General features: G+C 41.8%; 2 protein-coding genes and 1 long non-coding RNA gene across 3 annotated transcripts in view; 1 reads left to right on the top strand and 2 right to left on the bottom strand.

Moving 5' to 3' along the window:
• The window catches only part of LOC128093327 (uncharacterized), a 481,727-nt gene that overhangs the window by 123,340 nt on the left and 340,151 nt on the right, over positions 1 to 18,236 (top strand). The gene's annotated exons all lie outside the window — the stretch shown is intronic.
• LOC120428037 (uncharacterized) lies at positions 939 to 9,173 on the bottom strand. Its single transcript, XR_005607028.2, has 4 exons — positions 6,925 to 9,173; positions 5,422 to 5,855; positions 2,731 to 5,364; positions 939 to 2,663 (listed from the first exon to the last, which is right to left on the bottom strand). It is a non-coding gene; the product is annotated as an uncharacterized LOC120428037 (long non-coding RNA).
• On the bottom strand, positions 11,213 to 17,545 carry LOC128093325 (uncharacterized). Its single transcript, XM_052709734.1, has 2 exons — positions 16,308 to 17,545; positions 11,213 to 16,242 (listed from the first exon to the last, which is right to left on the bottom strand). Exon 2 carries the CDS (start codon positions 14,012 to 14,014, stop codon positions 12,989 to 12,991), a length of 1,026 nt encoding a protein of 341 aa, XP_052565694.1. The 5' UTR covers positions 14,015 to 16,242; positions 16,308 to 17,545; the 3' UTR covers positions 11,213 to 12,988.

Consider the following 18,236-nt stretch of genomic DNA (forward strand, 5'->3'; position numbering starts at 1 on the left):
CCAGTTTATTGAGCAGTCGTATTGCAACAAAACTTTCAAGATAATAATTTTATTCTTTTATATATTTTATATATTCTTTTTTTTATATTTTACTTCATCTCTATTTTTTCATGTTGTCATGTATACGCATTTCTATGTATTTTATAATTGATGATTCTGAAAAAATAATGATTCATTAAGATTTTATCCGTCGTAAGCGTGAAGCTTTTTAATGATTCAGTTTTATAACAAGAATCACATTAGATAAATAAACTAATACTTACTTAGATTAACCAAAATTTTGTTAAATTTGCCCGGGCTGCTCTATCCCTGAAGAGTTGGCCCGCATCTCCGTTCTACTGCCCTCTCTTTCCTACAAACATTCTTATAACGTGTTCAACTCACTCGCATCAGAGGTCCTCATGGCGAAGGTCGTCCTCTTGCTCTTCATTATCACCTGCAAAGAAATCATCAACAAACCTAGTCACCAATTCCACCTCCCCAGTTGCAACACTTTGATTTGCCACTTCAACATTAGCTAAATAGTGTAATGTTTACCTTTCACATCCTCTCACTTCATAATTAACAACACAAACTCAACAAATCGACTGCTCTCGTTCTAATCCTGACTCCAAATGACAGACGTAAACAAACCCATGTACGTCTTTTAAATATTCAACCAATTGTTAATTATATTCGACCAACAAAATTCTTGATTTTTCTAAACCCAAAGCTAACAGTCGAGCACGTTCATTCGAGTTCGGAAAATCTGTTAGCTTTTTGCCTTTAGCATTTTCAACAGACGGGTTATTAAATTAGTATTGAATTTTGGTTATTTTAACTGAAAATTGCCAGTAACAAGTACGTTTTTGTTAAAATTTACGAAAGTAAAATCAACAATTTTAATTGTTAAAATTTCTGGGCACAGTCTCTCCGTGTGTTTACAAATGTACATTGTTTTGTTTGAGTTGTTCGCAATCAAGTTTTTTTCTGGACTTATCTTTGGATAAGGTCCAATAAGCAAATGTAAACATTGAGTGTAAGTAGCTTACTCCGACATAAGGTGTGAGCGGAATACATTTAAAGTTCACATTTGCTTATTGGACCTTATAAAAAAAAGTTCAGAATTTACCAGTTGTGTTCAGACTTTTTGCAAATAACTTCTAGACTGATTCGTCAGCAAAAGACCCGAATCCACAAGCCCTCTTATATCCGCCAGCGACCACGAAGACTGTTTTGGTTGTCTAGGAGCGGTGTCCGGAACCAGAAATCTGTTTTTCCTATCAACGACACTACTGCCCCACCTAATTTCTTCCTATTATTTTTCTCGGCCTCATCTTCTTCTTACTCACACTCCTGCCTGTGCGACCGCTCTTGCTCTTTCCCGCGGTGGCTCGATCCGGTGATGCTCCGTCTGGCTCCCGGCTCCCGTGCCTGCCGCTGCCTCGCAACAGCAGTTCACTCTTCGTCGGTTTTCGCCTCCTCGTCGACCTCCTGGCCACACCGCAGCAGCCATTGTCAACGCCCGTGGCCTCCAACGTCAACGCCAGCAACCTCCGAGGTCATAAAGTCCCTGTAGATTCCGCCGAAAATGAGTATTTGGTTTGGTGAATAAGGGTCTGCTAAACGATGCAGGTTCAGACGATTTTTTTCAGTAACCTAACCGGATTGCTATTGCTTCAAAAGGGTCAACAGCTATAGCTATATATATATACTTTTCCCGAAATTCATCATGCAGTTGAGATGCACACGCTTACCAAATAAAACCAAAAAAATGGTAATTATCATGATTTTTCGAGTTCAACTCGGATAACACTTTTTTTGGTAAAGTGGGTCGAACTGGCAAAATCATGATTTTCATGAATTGCCGAGTTCGAGCATGGGGAAATATTTCACAGGTTAAAATGTTGCCTATCTTCGGGCGCTTTTTGATTTCTCTTTTGGGATTGAAATAAAAACAATCATAGTTTAAAATAAATTAACAACACTTCGCTATTTTTATTAATTACAATATTCGCAAAACTCAGACATTTATAAAAAAGTGTGGATTTTCAAATTAATGTTAATCGCCTCCTTTTAATGCTGCACCCTGATCTCGTGACTCCGCTTAGAATTTTAGGTTCGGTGACAAAGGCCGGAAGCACGATGACGACAACAGGCGAGTTCCGGTTACCAGTTCCACTTCCTGTGTGTAGTTTAACCCAAGCAAGCGAGGCACGATTCTGCCGCTGGTGGCGATGGGGATCAGTACGTTTTCGGGACCACCGAATGGGACAGCAAACGGCCGGCAGTTCCTGCTGCAGCAGCAAATGGTTCGCCTAGTCGTCGAATTCCCTCTGTCAAATTGCGAGCGTTGCTCCGGCATCCTTGACCTGCTTGAACTTTTCCTGCTCGTACTCGGGCAGCTTGCAGTAGTCCTCGGTCGAGGTCACATCCAGCTGGGCTTCGGTGGCTCGAACGGGCCACGACACGAGATCGGCCCGCAGTGACCGTGCAGCGTAAACTGCAGCTGGTCCATGCTGCCGGCTACCTCCTGACACGTCACCGGCATCTGGTGGCCCTGCTGGTGAAACTCCAAGATGCAGCGCAGCTCCTCCTCCGAGGCGTGATGAACGTTGGCCGGTCCGGTCCGTTCGACTGCTGGAACATGCTAAAGCTACCCGCCGAACTGGTGCGAATGTTCGCTGGAAATTTTGGAAGTTAAAATTCAATTAAAATTGATCCTTGGACAATTGAGTTGATAAAACTTACTACGCCGGTACGCGGACGTAAATCCCCTGAGCCGCTGAGCCGAGCCGCCACTACCTTGTCCCCGGTCAGCTTGATGTTTGTGACCCCGTTGTTGCGGGTGTGCTCCGTCTCGTAGATGCCCTGAAACAAACGCACCTCAGTTAGCTGCCAACACGAATTGAGATCTACGAGCTTGCCTTGAAGTTGCCGGTGGTGCCCTCCCAGAACTCGAGCCGCTCGTTGGCGCACCCGATCGCGATGAGATTACCCAAGTAACCACAAGCATTTAATCAAAACTCTAAATTCATTAAACAATTAAACAATTAAATTATTAAACATTCTCAATGCTATGACACTTTAAATAGACTTTCCAATTGTTTTGAAACATTTGTAGCTTGAAGCATTATTACCTACTGTATAATGACATATAGAACAGCCAATTAAAGTTTCAAAGCATTAAACACAATAATGTTTTGAAGCATTAATGGTAAGCTTTATATATCACTGTAAAGTAAGCCTTTAATGTTACATCACACTTTGACATTTCTTAAATGTTTCAAAACACTAACTCAACTCTAGTGAGGGCAATAAAAGTTTGGCAGTATTTCGTGGTATTTTTATGTTTATGGTTGGAAAAATCGATCCGCGTCTATAAAAAAGGTGAGTTTATTACATTAAATTTAACTAGGTTTTGTTTAACATTATTCTTATTTCTAGCTGCGATGGCAAAAACAAAATCCGGAAAGGAGGATGTCCAGGTTTTGCTGTGTGCTCGAACCGTAGGTCCGCGAGGGCGAGATCGTTTTTCAAAGTGAAAGACATACATCTATTCCAGCTTAAACAAAACCTTAGTCCACGTCACGGATCTTTCCGGCAAGAAAACTGGATCGTCCGTCACCGGCGGCAAGAAATGACGAGATCTCGCTCTACGCCGCTTCGTTGGCCGCTCAGGGCGTCGCTGAAAAGTCGCTCAGAATCACCACGGCGCGCACACCGGCGGAAGCTGCATGCCATCGGCGGAAACCGCTCCAAGACCCCAGGACCGGGTGCCTAGTCGGCACTCTGAGCCCTGGCCGCATCGAAGACGTGATGCCGATCCCGTCCGATTTGCCTCGCCGAAGGGAGGTCGCCGCGAGAGAGAGTGCTGACATTTTTATGGTGGCTTTTTTGTGACGCTGTGCATGTTTCCTTTTACACACTCAGGAAATGTAATTAATGAGGAATAAAGGATAGAAAAAAGTAAATATACAAGTGCGTTATATCGTGATTAACCTTTGAAGCTAAGTGAAGAATAAATGCTCCTATTTAACCTGCCAGGTGTTTTTATTTTCCCTGAGAAAAATAAAGTTGTTCTGACTGACTGTATTGAAAAACATCAACTGTTCATACATATTTCAGAACGCGCATCAGCGCATCAAGGAGAAACATCTCATATAAATTCAATTCAACACGCCGTTTAGAATCTCCTATGTATAGGAACTCGACAAAAAAACACAAATAAGCTTTCAAAAACATAATCTCAGCTGTGAAAAGCACTCTCCCCAGAAAGAAAGAGCTGTACTGCTGCCAGGTTTTTGGGACGTTTCTTCGCTGTGGTTTTGTCGCTTCTGCACAGTGGCCGCCTCGTAATACGGAGTTGGACCGGAGGACGAGAGAGAACGGTTTCAGAGCTCCGCTCCGAATCCGCCATTGCTGAGTCGTTTCTATAAGTTCGCCGGATCGCTGGTAAAGTCTTTCTCGTACTGTGCCGCAAAGTCAAAGAAGGCGGTTACTTGCCAGTTTTCGGTTCTTGGCTTTGGTTCGGAGTGAAGTTGAACTGAAGCTTCTTTTTCAGCTTGAAGGCGAAGCTCGTGGGTGACTGTTCGAGGTAGATTTCATATATTCCTTGCGTTGCATGTCATGAGGTTGTTCCGGTGAATTTCCGCCATCAGTTCGCCGATCGTCACGTCCCAAATTTTAACCTGAGCGGATCCAGCGCGGCGGCCAGTGCTTTCCTCTGAAGTGATGCGGGGTTTTCTCGTCGGCACCATCCAGATCATGAAGCCTCGCCAGTTTAACTTCCTACAAGATGCTCTTGTTCAAATGCTTGATCGCGCACTGCGCCGCCAGCTCGAACCCATCGACAATATGAATCGGATGAATTCCCCGGTCCAGCAGCGACCCGGCCTGTTTTGACAGCGCCCCATTAAGTTTGTGACATCGCCGTCTCCGAACACTATCATCTTGTCCGACGGCGCACGAGATCTACCGCAAATTGAAATGGTGACGAGCGTACCGAGCCAGGGCCGACCGCGCACGAGGTCTATCGCAGGATACTGGGGGAAACTGTCGCAGATCGTGGATCGCATAAAAGAAGAACAAAATAAGGTCTAGATTAGTTCATACATACCAGAACAGGTCGTACCGGATTGAAGGCGGCCAGGTCATGGATCACATAAAAGAAAAATAAAGTAAGTTCAAGACCAGTTTACTGAGAAACTGATCCTCCATCAAAGGGGGAAGCTGGAACCGTGTTCCCGATTGAAAGTGAAGCAGTTTTATTTTTTATTTGAGTTAATCGTAATGCGCCATCAGCCGGTGTCGCTGACAACGACCGAACCCGCCGTTCGGGCCACGTACGTCTGCAGCACGTTACTGGTCGCCAAGCTGAGTTATCTGAAAAAAGGTTGAGTTAGATGGATTTTGATGCCTAGCTGAACCTGTGGGACATACCTTCGCCAGCTGGTGGACACCTTCGAGTCGAACTACCGGAAGATCGACTGGCGTGGAATCGGCGACGAGCGCATAAGACGGAGATCCGTGACCATCACGTTCGAGTTGAAATGGTCTCGTCCTGATGGTCCTGATCTTCTCATCCGTTACCTCGTCATCGTGCGGTCAACATCGCAAAAGTTGATGGAGATCAACTTGTTATCCGCAGGATCATATCTCGCAGCATCGGAAACTCCTCGAACCGGTCCGCTACGCCAGTGTCCCGGATAAAGTTCCGCAAATTCCTCATACCTCGCGCCCTGCTGGTCGTACTTGGATGGCGTGGATTCCGTCGAAGCGGCGTCCATTTTCTCTCGAGTGACCTTAAGCCTAGCAGGACCAGAAACCCTGACGGCGGGGCAGTGTCCATTTTAGTCTAGATAGACCGGTTCCATCTGCAAAATTCACGAAAAAAATTTGTCCGTCAGAATAATAGTTCCTTTACCAACTTACTCTTGCAAAATATGAATAAATCCTTCTATCGGTGGACAGAATTATTTTGCAAACAATCCTTCCACCGGTGGACGGATTCCTCTAGCAAAACCTTATCCAGTAATCTGTCCACCTTCTCGCCAATATTGGCAGGCAATCTGTCTACCGGCGAACGGATCCCTCTTGCAAAACCTTGTCAACCTTCTCGTCAACATTGGTAGGCAATCCGTCCTCCGACGGACAGACTCCTTTAGCAAAACCTTGTCCAATAATCCGTCCACCTTCTCGCCAACATTTGCGGGCAATTCGTCCACCAGCGGACGGATGGATTCCTCTTATAAAACCTTGTCCAGTAATCCGTCCACCGGTGGACCGAACCTTTTCGCCAACATTGCCAGGTAATCCGTCCACCGGCGGACGGATTCCTCTTGCAAAACCTTTTCCCCAACATTGGCAGGCAATCCGTCTACCGGCGGACGGATTCCTCTTGCAAAACCTTTCCCCAACATTGGCAGGCAATCCGTCTACCGGCGGACGGATTCCTCTTACAAAACCTTGTCCAGTAATCCGTCCACCGGTGGACGGAACCTTTTCCCCAACATTGGCAGGTAATCCGTCCACCGGCGGACGGATTCCTCTTGCAAAACCTTTCCCCAACATTGGCAGGCAATCCGTCTACCGGCGGACGGATTCCTCTTGCATAACCTTTTCCAGTAATCCGTCCACCGGTGGACGGATCATTTCGTCAACATTGGCAGGCAATCCGTCCACCGGCGGACGAATTCCTCTTGCAAAACCTTTCCCCAACATTGGCAGGTAATCCGTCCACCGGCGGACGGATTCCTCTTGCAAAACCTTTCCCCAACATTGGCAGGCAATCCGTCTACCGGCGGACGGATTCCTCTTGCATAACCTTTTCCAGTAATCCGTCCACCGGTGGATGGATCATTTCGTCAACATTGGCAGGCAATCCGTCCACCGGTGCACAGATTTCTCTTGCAAAACCATCAAAAATCCGTCCGTTTTACTTACCTGAAATCCAGCTCTAAACTCCGGAGCACAAAACACAACTAAACAATAAACATTTGGGAAGAAACGTTTCAAACGAATTTCAAAAAATTCGCTAAGTCCAAAATCGCACTTTTGGGAGTTCGCATAACTGAACTCGTTTTTTGGTGATTTTCACAGTTTTTCGAGTTCGCGAAATCGCACTTTTTTGAGTTCGTTTAAGCGAACTGTCAAAAGTGCGATTTCTGAACTCCCAAAAGTGCGATTTTCAGTAACCGTGCAGTTATGCGAGTTTTATGCTAGCTGTCACGAAATATTCTAGCACGGCTGGTTCTGCAAGAATCCTTTTAGAATTGTGGAACACTTCTGCTAGAATGCTGTTACACGGAGAATCGGCATTACACTTTTTGCAGTTCGATTTTACAACACCGACTAGTTTAAACCCTCGAACTGAAAAAAGTGTAAAGTGCGAACTGCAAAAAGTGTAAAAGTTACATCTTTGCCAGTTCAGGGGTCCGAACTGAAAAAGGTGTAACTTTTGGACTTATGGTACGTTCGTTTGAGGGCTAGTTCCGCACTGAGTGCCGCACTCAGAGCTGTCAAAGTGTTTGTTTGAAGAAACTAGCGCTGGTGCCGCACGAGTTTTGCCTCCATCTTGGAACTGAAAGTGCGAGTGCCGCACTCGATTTTTTTCTAGTTTCGTGCGAGTTTCTCGCACACCAACAAACGATGTTTGTAAACATCGAAATCAGCTGTTCGTTGTTTTCGATTTGTTCGCGTGTGAATGGTGGAAAATTGGACAAATTGGATTGCGGTTATCAAAATTCCGGTAAGTATCTTTTTAATTATCATGGTTCCGGTTTTAATGACCACGGAATCGGTTTGGGGAGTATGCTTCTTGGACTTCCAGATGGTTTTGCCGATTCTGTGAACATCCGGAAGGAGTTCCCTGCGCAAGAGGGATGATGATTCTTGACCTTTCGGATGATTTTTGCCGGCTCTGTGAGCATCCGGAAAGAGTTCCCTGCGCAAGAAGGAGGATGATTTTTGGCCTTCCGGATGGGGTTTGTCGATTCCGTGGCCATTCTGGAGGTTTCCCTGCGTAAGAGTGACGATGCTTCATGACCTTCCGGAAGGGTTTTCCCGGTTCTGTGACCATGCGGAAGGAATTCCCTGCGCAAGAGGGATGATGTTTCTTGGCCTTCCGGATGATTTTTGCTGAGTCTGTCACCATCCGGAAGGAGTTCTTTGCGTAAAAGGGAGGAAGTTTTTTGGCCTTCCGAAAATGTTTGCCCAGTTCCGTGGCCATTAAGAGATTGGGTTGAACTTCTGGATGTTCGTTTTTTTTTGCAAAGGAAAAGCTGTTATGTTAAAAATAAGATATCATTAAAATATTTTCCTGCTTTTTCTTCATGCACATCACCGTTTTACGGCACCTATTGTGATTTAGATGCTTTGATGTCTCCCGATAACGACCAAGCAAGCAGCAGCGATTAATGCGGGAGCAAAGGCCGCGCCTTCATCAAATGTCTGCTCCAGGTGGAGCAAAGGCGCGCATCTGCGGAGTCCTCATCCTCATCAGCTAGGTCGACGAAGCCGCGGAAGAGAACTTTGCGCATGCCTTAATCAACAACGCGCGGATAGGCGACTACGTACCAAGCGGATCGCGCTGGCTGCTGGAGCACACTCTCACCATAGATCACTGCATCGGAGACAAGTGATACATGTTTAGGTGAGTCCCATTTTTTTACTTCGCTGGTAGGATTTTTGAAGTTTCTTTCGGAATTCCAGATTCTTCGAAAAAAAAAACGCAAACGTCTGCTCGAGGCCAAGGACCAGATGGAAAAAAAGAAGGCTGCCGCTTTAAATAGTCAAAGAAACGTCTTGTATGCGCGAAAAGGTGGGCCTGTACAACATTCGCTTCCTCGTGCTGAAAGGGGCCGACCGTAGCTGGACTTGGGATTCGAGGGCCACCAGAAGAGTTGAATCGAGTGCTAATAATAAAATTGTGAAATAATTTGCTTTAAAATATATTCTTCTGCGTAAAATGACTTGTTTTAATTTATTCTTAACATAAATTAAATTTCACTGTTGAACAGCATTTTTCATTGTTAAAAAAAAATCCAAATTTACTCAATAACAAGATCCAAAATCCTATACTTCCTAAAACATTTAAAATAAAAAAAATGATAACTGAACAAACTCTGAAATTTCGTATTGTTCTAAAATTCCTAATATTTATAAAATTTATGAAATTTCTAAAACCATTAACATTTCTGAAATTCTAAAGATATCAAGGATTTTTTTTCAAAATAATTAAACTATAAAAAAAAATTTTAAATAATATATTATAAAAATTTTATAATTCAAACAAAAATTAAGAAATTGTTAAAAAAAACAATTCAACATAAATTTAAAAAAAAATTCTTTACATTTCTAAAATTCCATAATTTCCAAGAATTATAAAAAATCCTAAAATAATTTCCGTTCTTAAAATTCCTACAGTATCCAAAATTCTTTAAACTCTTAAAATTCCTTGAATTAAAAACAAAACCTACAGTTTCTTGAATAATTCCAAAAACAAAAAGAAATTTCTGAAATTCTAAAATAACATACATTATTAAAATTCTCAAGCCAATTAAAATTCCTGCAAATATTAGGAAATGATTGATTTTATTAAAATTCCTAAAATGTCTAGATTTCTTAAAATTCCTTGGCTTCCAAAAAATTCAAGAAATTTCTAAAATTCTAAGACTCCAGAAATTCCTAAAATTCTCAAACTCTACAAATTTCCTTAAATTTTATAGGTTCTTAATATTCCCAAAAATTCCAAGCATTCAACATGATCTAAAAAATCCTGAAATTCTATTAACTCTTATAATTCGAAATGTTCCAGAAATAATCAAAATTTTAAAATTTCAGATATTGTAAAAAATCTATGAATTCATACATACCTAAAATAATAGAAAAATATTTGAAATTCTTAAAAAAACATAAATTTCAAAAAAAAATTCTTTACATTTCTAAAATTCCATACCTAATTTCCGAGAATTTTAAAAAATCCTAAAATTATTTAGGTTCTTAAAATTCCTACAATATCCAAAATTCTTTAAACTCTTAAAATTCCTTGAATTAAAAACAAAAACTAAAGTTTCTTGAATAATTCCAAAAACAAAAAGAAATTTCTGAAATTCTAAAATAACATACATTATTAAAAATCCGGGACCGTGGTGTAGGGGTAAGCGTGATTGCCTCTCACCCAGTCGGCCTGGGTTTGATCCCAGACGGTCCCGGTGGCATTTTTCGAGACGAGATTTGTCTGATCACGCCTTCCGTCGGACGGGGAAGTAAATGTTGGCCCCGGTCTAACCTTGAGGTTAGGTCGTTAGCTCAGTCCAGGTGTAGGAGTCGTCTCCCTGGGTCCTGTCTCGGTGGAGTCGCTGGTAGGCAGTTGGACTAACAATCCAAAGGTCGTCAGTTCGAATCTCGGGGTGGATGGGAGCTTAGGTGTAAAAAGAGGTTTGCAATTGCCTCAACAATCAAACCTTCGGACACCTAGTTTCGAGTAGGAATCTCGCAATCGAGAACGCCAAGGCAATGCTGTAGAGCGAATAATTTGATTTTTTTATTAAAAATCTCAAGCCAATTAAAATTCCTATAAATATCAGGAAATAAATTATTTTTTTAAATTCCTAAAATGTCTAGATTTCCTAAAATTCCTAGGCTTCCAAAAAATTCAAGAAATTTCTAAAATTCTAAGATTCCAGAAATTCCTAAAATTCTCAAACTCTACAAATTTCCTTAAATTTTATAGGTTCTTAATATTCCCAAAAATTCCAAGCATTCAACATGATCTAAAAAATCCTGAAATTCTATTAACTCTTATAATTCGTAATGTTCCAGAAATAATCAAAATTTTAAAATTTCAGATATTGTAAAAAATCTATGAATTCAGACATACCTAAAATAATAGAAAATTATTTGAAATTCTTAAAAAAAAACAATCATCAATTTGTAAAATTACAGAAATACCTGAAATAACATTAACTCTTAGAACTCCTGAATTTTTTTTATTAAAAAAATCGTAATTTTATAGATTTATATTTATTTATTTAAAAAATAAAAAAATCCAGCGAAAGGTTTGGAATTATAAGCAGTATTTTTTGTTTTTGGGATAATAGAATTCAAGAGATTTGTGGAATCAAAGAACTTCAGAATATTAAAGTTTTTTTTTTTTCTAATGGAGTTTTATATTCCATGACATATAAAATATTTAAGAAAATTTAGAAATTATGAATTAAAAAATCTGGAATTTAGGTTTTTTTTTTTAATTTCTGGAATTTTAGGAGTTTTAAAAATTTTTAGATATTTTTGGGAATTCAGAAATGTTAGGTTATTTAGGAATTTAAGAAATGTCTGTAAGTTTAGAATTTCAGGAATTTCTTTACTCAATTATTTTGTAGGATTGTTTTGAGGTATAGTTTTTGGAATTTAAGAGTTTTATGAATGATTAGAATTTAAAAATCTTCAGTAATTTATACCTTTTGGAAATTTCCAAAGTTTTTGGATTTTTAAAATAAAAAAAATGTGATTTTAAAGAATCTGGAATTAAGATATGTTAGCGTTTTCGAATATTCTTCAATTATTGGAAATTATAGTTTTTTTTTGATAAATTTTAAATGCTTATGGAATTTTTTTTTCTGGATTTATTAATTTTGAGAATTTCTGTAATCTTTAAATTCCAAAAATTCTCAATCTAACTTTAATCAGAAATATGAATTTCCTGTGTTAAAATTTAATAAAATTCTAAAATTACAGAAATTCTTAAAATTCTCAAATATATTAATGACCTATATTTCATTAAATTGATATAATTATTAAAAAAAAATATATTTTTTTTAAATTCTAAAATACTTTTTTTTAATTTTATTATTTTAAGAATATTTGAAGAACTTCAGGTTTATGGAATTTCGTTGGTAACTGTCACTCTTGCTAGTAAACCTGAAGCTCATTAGAGAACGGCCATCTCAAACCAAAAGTAAGCTCCAGGTTCTTACGAACCGCTTTCCGGGTTCCAATGATCGTTCCTGAGACAGGATACGAGACATACACCATTAATACCAGCGCGAAGGTACGTTCAATTCGCAACGATCTCATTTTGACTGACGTTTTTTGAACCAAAACAAAACACCACGCACGCACACAAGCACAAAAACTGAGAGTAAAACTAGACCGTTCGTTTGAACCAAAACTGGCACTCGACGAGTGCGGCACTCAGTGCCGCACCGGCTCTTCAAACGAACGTACCATTAGAATAATTCACGGGGATGCTTCGGCTGTCATCTGCATACAATGTCACTGAAGCCTAAAAAGTACCAAAGTTTTGGTGTCTAGTGTCAAAATTATGGGGAGTAACATGACGAAAAGGGCGCAAAATCGAAAGGACGAAAATATTTTTTTCTTTATTTTTGTTTCGTTAGTTAAAATCAAATTAAATGTGTACCATTATCCGGGGCAAATCGAGACACATGGGGTGAATTGAGAAGTGATTTTAGCAATGTTTTTGCACAATATTTGAATATTTTTTAATTTGTTTCAGTAGGAATAGACACAAAACAACAAAATTAGTTTCTAAATTTGAACTTTTATGTCTAAAAATAGAGGTTCTGGCTTTCTTGTCGAAAATTTACCAACACATTCAAACCACGGGGTACCAAAGAAGTTGGTTTGTTTGACTCAAAAACATGCTTTTTTGTAAAGCCCCACAACGTGAGCCCCACAACGTCCCTAACAATGGGCTATGCCCTGTTCGTGGACTCGCTCTTAAAGTTACCCAACAACATGGTTGAGCTCAACCGCCTCAAATTGTAGATTTAAATTAACATTATGATGATCTGTAAGTTCATTGGCCAAATAAGAATTTGCGGAAGACATTTCAGAGGATTTGAAAAAGACACCTGCTGGGAAGCTTTGCCTGAGACCTGATGCTAAACATATTTATTTTTTTTTTTTTTCAATTGGTTTATTTATTTAGGCTCAATCGAATAATCTTTACGGAGCCGAGAGTCTGATTACATGGATTGTAACTTTAAATTGTTACAAGATGATCTAATTCAGGAATCTTAAAAACAATATATTTCCAGAGGTGTTTCCAGAAAGGCATCGCCGTGTTGATTATTTCTCTCCAGTTGTCTTCAACTCCTGTTGCATCGCAGATTAGGGATACCAGCTGAGGAAGAGTGAAGAGTGGGGTGACCTTGCGTGAGCATTTCTGTTGAAGGTTTTGCTGAGTGCTCGAGTGAGAGTGTGTCGCTTCGTGTTGAGGTTTGAGGTTCACTGTAGTCTGATTGCGTTGCTCAGTTGAGACTACCAAGTGTTTTTTGTACGCCTCCTTGTACTGTTTTTTCTGTTTGAGTGCCATGGCCTTGAAATTTGTACAATCCGAAATCCGAGAATGAGTGATTTTGCAGTTATTACAAACTTGTTGTGGTGGCTGTTCAGGGTTACGACAAAATTTTACCGTATGTCCATATCGATGACATTTGTTGCAGTACATGACCTTGGGTATGAACAATCGAACGGGAATGAGTACACGCTTGTACTCAATAAAGTCCGGTAGTATGGTTCCAGCGAAGGTGACACGCGATCCTTTTGTAGGAAGATATTCATTGATATCAGATGAAAACTTGACCAACTGGTTGCACCGAACAATGCGTACACTGTCCATGCGGGGGTTTCTGAATTTTCCAACTCCGTGTTTGATGAGCTCAGTCGGGTTAAGTCCTGGTTCGTCGACGATTCCATCAATCTCCACATAACGACACGGCACGTACACACAATAGGACGGTGTAAATGTCGGATTTTGTGGGAGATGGTTCGCTTCTTCTCGATCGGTTAGGATAACTTTCACGGTGTGTCGATTTTCTTTGCTGATTCTTTCTACCGATGAATAATACCGGTTGATAGTATCAGCTACGGTTATCAGGTTTATCGGGGAGTCTTGCTGCCTGAAGAAAACGGCAAATGGTCCAATTGCTGACTTGGGATATTCCCGTTTCCAGCCCTTTAGTTGAGCAGATTTTACTTTTGTAAACTGAGGTTCTTTTGTTTCCATATTGTACACAATAATGAGAACACGCGCTAAGAAAACGATCCGAACAAGTCGAATGCAGAGGAGCAACTGCTAAACATATTTTGTTGTTGGCGGCATTTAAGGTTTATTTTAATGAAAAGAATCAATATGAGCAGCTACAGGATTATTTTCCAAAAAATTAAATAAGACTTATTATATTTTGATTTGTGACCCTCTGAAATGTTATTCCCGAAACAGCGCCACCAAACATTTGGGAATTGCTGGGCATCAACTTACTTGACAGGACGCTGGTTTGCGATCGGAACCGGCCAAAAAGGTTCGCTTACAATGTCGTTCAATTATTCTTCTGATGCTGACGAACTGAAAGAAAAGCGCGCGTTCCACAAGTTTCCACACCGCCGCGGGGACCTGACCGAGCTGCTGGGCATGAAGTCAAGACCGGCATTCGCGACGTTCCGGAGATGGTCAGTTCCGCCGTTGGAACCTACAACGATAACTGGACCATGGCGCAGTCCGCTGCCGAAAACGGCAGTAGGTTGAACAGACCTTCCAGTGGGTGATACTGGCTCAAATTGATTTGGAATATACTTATGCATTTTTTTTCTCTAGGTTCGTGGCAGACAGCAAATCGGAAATGATTCGCGTTGACTTCGCAACACCAAAGCTGGTTCCGGCTGGACCAAGACCAAGGTTCATTTGAATGGAGGCATGAGGTTGCTCCAAAAAGCAAACAAGCTAGGACCGGTGGGCGGAACATTTAACTTGAAACAGCGGTATTAGCTCGGAAACATCCATTATTTTTATTATTATATTGTGAAAGCAGTCTTTTTTCATTTATTTATTGTACAGAATTTTTGAATAAATAAACACATTGTCCAATCTTATACTTTAATTTAAATTTAATATCTCTTATTAAGAATCCACACGCTCACCAAATAAAACCATATTTATGGTTATTATCATGAAAATTCGAGTTCAACCCATATAACCATTTTTATGGTTTAGTGGGTCTATCTTAAAATGTCATGATTTTCATGCACTGCCGAGTTCGACCATGGCGAAATATTTCACCGGATTCAGAGGCTTTGCAGGTTGCCTATCTTTGGGCGCTTTTGATTTTTCTTTTGGAATCCGATTTAAATTTAATTTAATTGAAAATAAATAAACAGCGAAATTTTTATTCATGCAAAATATGTTTTATAAAATACAATATATTTATTTATTATTCAGCTGCAGATACGACCTGTTCTATTACCGTGATCTGAAAGACTAATCGGTGCTGCTGAAGGCTGTTCTGGCCGGTCCTGGAGGAAGCTGTTTTGTCATGCAGATGCTGCTGCAAATCGTCACGTCACGTGGCCCATCTTGTTCTCGGCCATTTCACCGTCTTCGACCTCGGCCAACACGGCGTCCTGGTTGGGGTGGAATTTGCTGGCTGGCGGTGAGACATGGAACTGAACCGCCACGAGCTTCCCGGTGAGCTCGGAATGTAGAACGACGAGTTGTAGTAGCTGCTTGGGCGCATAGTCGAGATCGAGCATTGTAGCGATGCTTGGCTAATCCGCCTGCTAATGTCCGCCGAGCGCATGCTGTAACCTCCCGAATCCGTCATCTGGCAGTTGTTCTTGGCAAAGGGCAACGGCAATCAGTACCAGCTGTCGCCGAAGCCGGACTACCGAGATCAACCATTTCCCGCAAGACGGGCAGGTTGGCGGCCTGAAATTGAGAGACCATGAGTTAGACAAGCTCAATACGTCACTGGATCAGCTTTCAAACTCACCCTGCCGCCGTTGTAATCGTCCACCAGCCTAGCAGTAAGCACCTTCTCCAGTTAGATCCGACCTGTTCTTTTACCGTAATCTTAAGGAGCAGGAAAAGGATCAAGCTACGCTGCTGGAAGTTGTCCCGGCCGCCAAGGTGATGTTCACCGATGTGCCGATTGCTTCCTTCAAGGAGGAAACTGAGACGAGGGAGCAGTTTGGTCTGGCGACTGCTGCTGCATCGGCCGTCACTGGCACCGCCGTAACGAAGATAATCCAGGCCGATTACTTTGTCACTATGCCGATGTTAAGCTCAAAGTGGAGCTGACTGTTGATCTCCGGGATTTTGGGCAGCGGATAGCTCATTAGAGAACCCTTGTTGTTGATGTGGTTCTGGAATCAATTCCGAGGATCTCCGGCACCAGCTGTCACTGTGGTTGGACCACCGAGGTCAACCATTTCCCGCAGAACGTGTGCCAGATCGGCGACCTGAAATTGAAGAAACCATTCGTTAGACAAGCTCAATCGTCAGTAGACCAACTTTCAAACTTAACTCCAAATCCTCGTCCGCGTACGGCCACGCCGTGAATTAATGTATCCAAGACTGCCCAGCTGCATGCGGCTGCCGTCGTTGTCGTCCACCAGCTCAGCAGTAAGCGCCGGAATCGACATCGGACTGCTGATCGACGGCTAACCCAAAGAGTGTGCGTCCGACCCCGACTTGATGCTCGGACTGCTCATGCTCGTTGACTTGCCACTCTGCATAGCCTCTGACCGGGGGGCTTCCGTTGAACGAACAAGTGGTTCGAGCTTTCCCCGTCGTCTCTCCCGCCGTGGTGTTTTGCCCGATCGGACGCGTTGCTGAACGCCCTGCTACAACTTGGGTGGTAGGTGTACGGCTTTTCACCGGTGTGCGATCGCAGATGTGTTTTGAGGTTTTTTTTTAAAAAAAAGGTCAAATAAACCAAATTTCCAGTTTTTGACTTTTGGGTGTTTTTGACAAAGAACTTTGTCCTAAGGGCACTGTCTACGGGTGTCAATCCAAAATTTCGCGAAGCGAAAGTGTAACGATTTGTGTAATTGTTTAAACGCTTATATCTTCCACCCAATTCAAGCAATCTGCATGCTTTATCCACCAAACGAAAGGGGAAGCCTTAAATTGCAAGTAGACTATTTCACAAAGTTGATAAAACTTTGTTAAAGTATTCAAAAGTTAAGATGAAAATAAAAAATGAATGCAGGAAAAATACCGGCTGCTGATTGGCTGAGAGCACTTAGCAAATTTTGCCTTCTCTCCTGTTTTCGAGGAACTGTCACGCGAGAATGTTGCACCACTGTTGCCACATTTCATGCGAACTATTTAAGCTAACAGATAGCCTCAGAAAAATTCAGTACCTGACGAGGTTTCGACAAAGGCGAATCCACGGTGGTAATTTTATTGCTCACACACACACACGCACACATTGAAAGACACAGTTTGTGCACTAAATTGGGAGGAATTCTGTTCTTATGAAGATTGTAAGGACGGTCACCAGACCAGAATGATTTGGGGCAATGGGCTTGGGACCACATTTATAGGATATTGGCCACACCCGGAGTGGCCAGTGCCCTCGGGAAGGTTCTACCGGGGGGACATTAATCGAACCATACGACTTGGGGCAATATGGGTATCAAAATTCATGGTTTTTTAAACTGGTAATGAAAATTGCCATTTTGACTGGATTGGCCACACCCGGAGTGGCCAGTGCCCTCGGGAAGGTTCTACCGGGGGGACATTAATCGAACTATTCGACTTGGGGCAATATGGGTATCAAAATTCATGGTTTTTGAAACTGGTAATGAAAATTGCCATTTTGACTGGATTGGCCACACCCGGAGTGGCCAGTGCCCTCGGGGAGGTTCTACCGGGGGGACATTAATCGAACTATTCGACTTGGGGCAATATGGGTATCAAAATTCATGGTTTTTAAAACTGGTAATGAAAATGGCCATTTTGACCGGATTGGCCACACCCAGAGTGGCCAGTGCCCTCGGAAAGGTTCTACCGGGGGGACATTAATTGAATCATACGACTTGGGGCAATATGGGTATCAAAATTCATGGTTTTTGAAACTGGTAATGAAAATGGCCATTTTGACCGGATTGGCCACACCCGGAGTGGCCAGTGCCCTCGGGAAGGTTCTACCGGGAGGACATTAATCGAACCATACGACTTGGGCAATATGGGTATCAAAATTCATGGTTTTTGAAACTGGTATTGAAAATGACCATTTTGACCGGATTGGCCACACCCGGAGTGGCCATTGCCTTTAAGAAAGGTCTTCCCGGGGGGACATTTACCGAACTATACGATTTGGGGTAATATGGGTATCAAAATTCATGGTTTTTTAAACTGGTAATGAAAATTGCCATTTTGACTGGATTGGCCACACCCGGAGTGGCCAGTGCCCTCGGGAAGGTTCTACCGGGGGGACATTAATCGA

Source organism: Culex pipiens, chromosome 1 (genome assembly GCF_016801865.2).
Source record: "Culex pipiens pallens isolate TS chromosome 1, TS_CPP_V2, whole genome shotgun sequence".
In the NCBI taxonomy this organism is placed as follows: domain Eukaryota; kingdom Metazoa; phylum Arthropoda; class Insecta; order Diptera; family Culicidae; genus Culex; species Culex pipiens.

What these genes read in the sequence shown, in the direction of transcription:
- LOC128093325 (XM_052709734.1), bottom strand. Translation starts at nt 14,014, where the DNA reads ATGGAAACAAAAGAACCTCAGTTTACAAAAGTAAAATCTGCTCAACTA.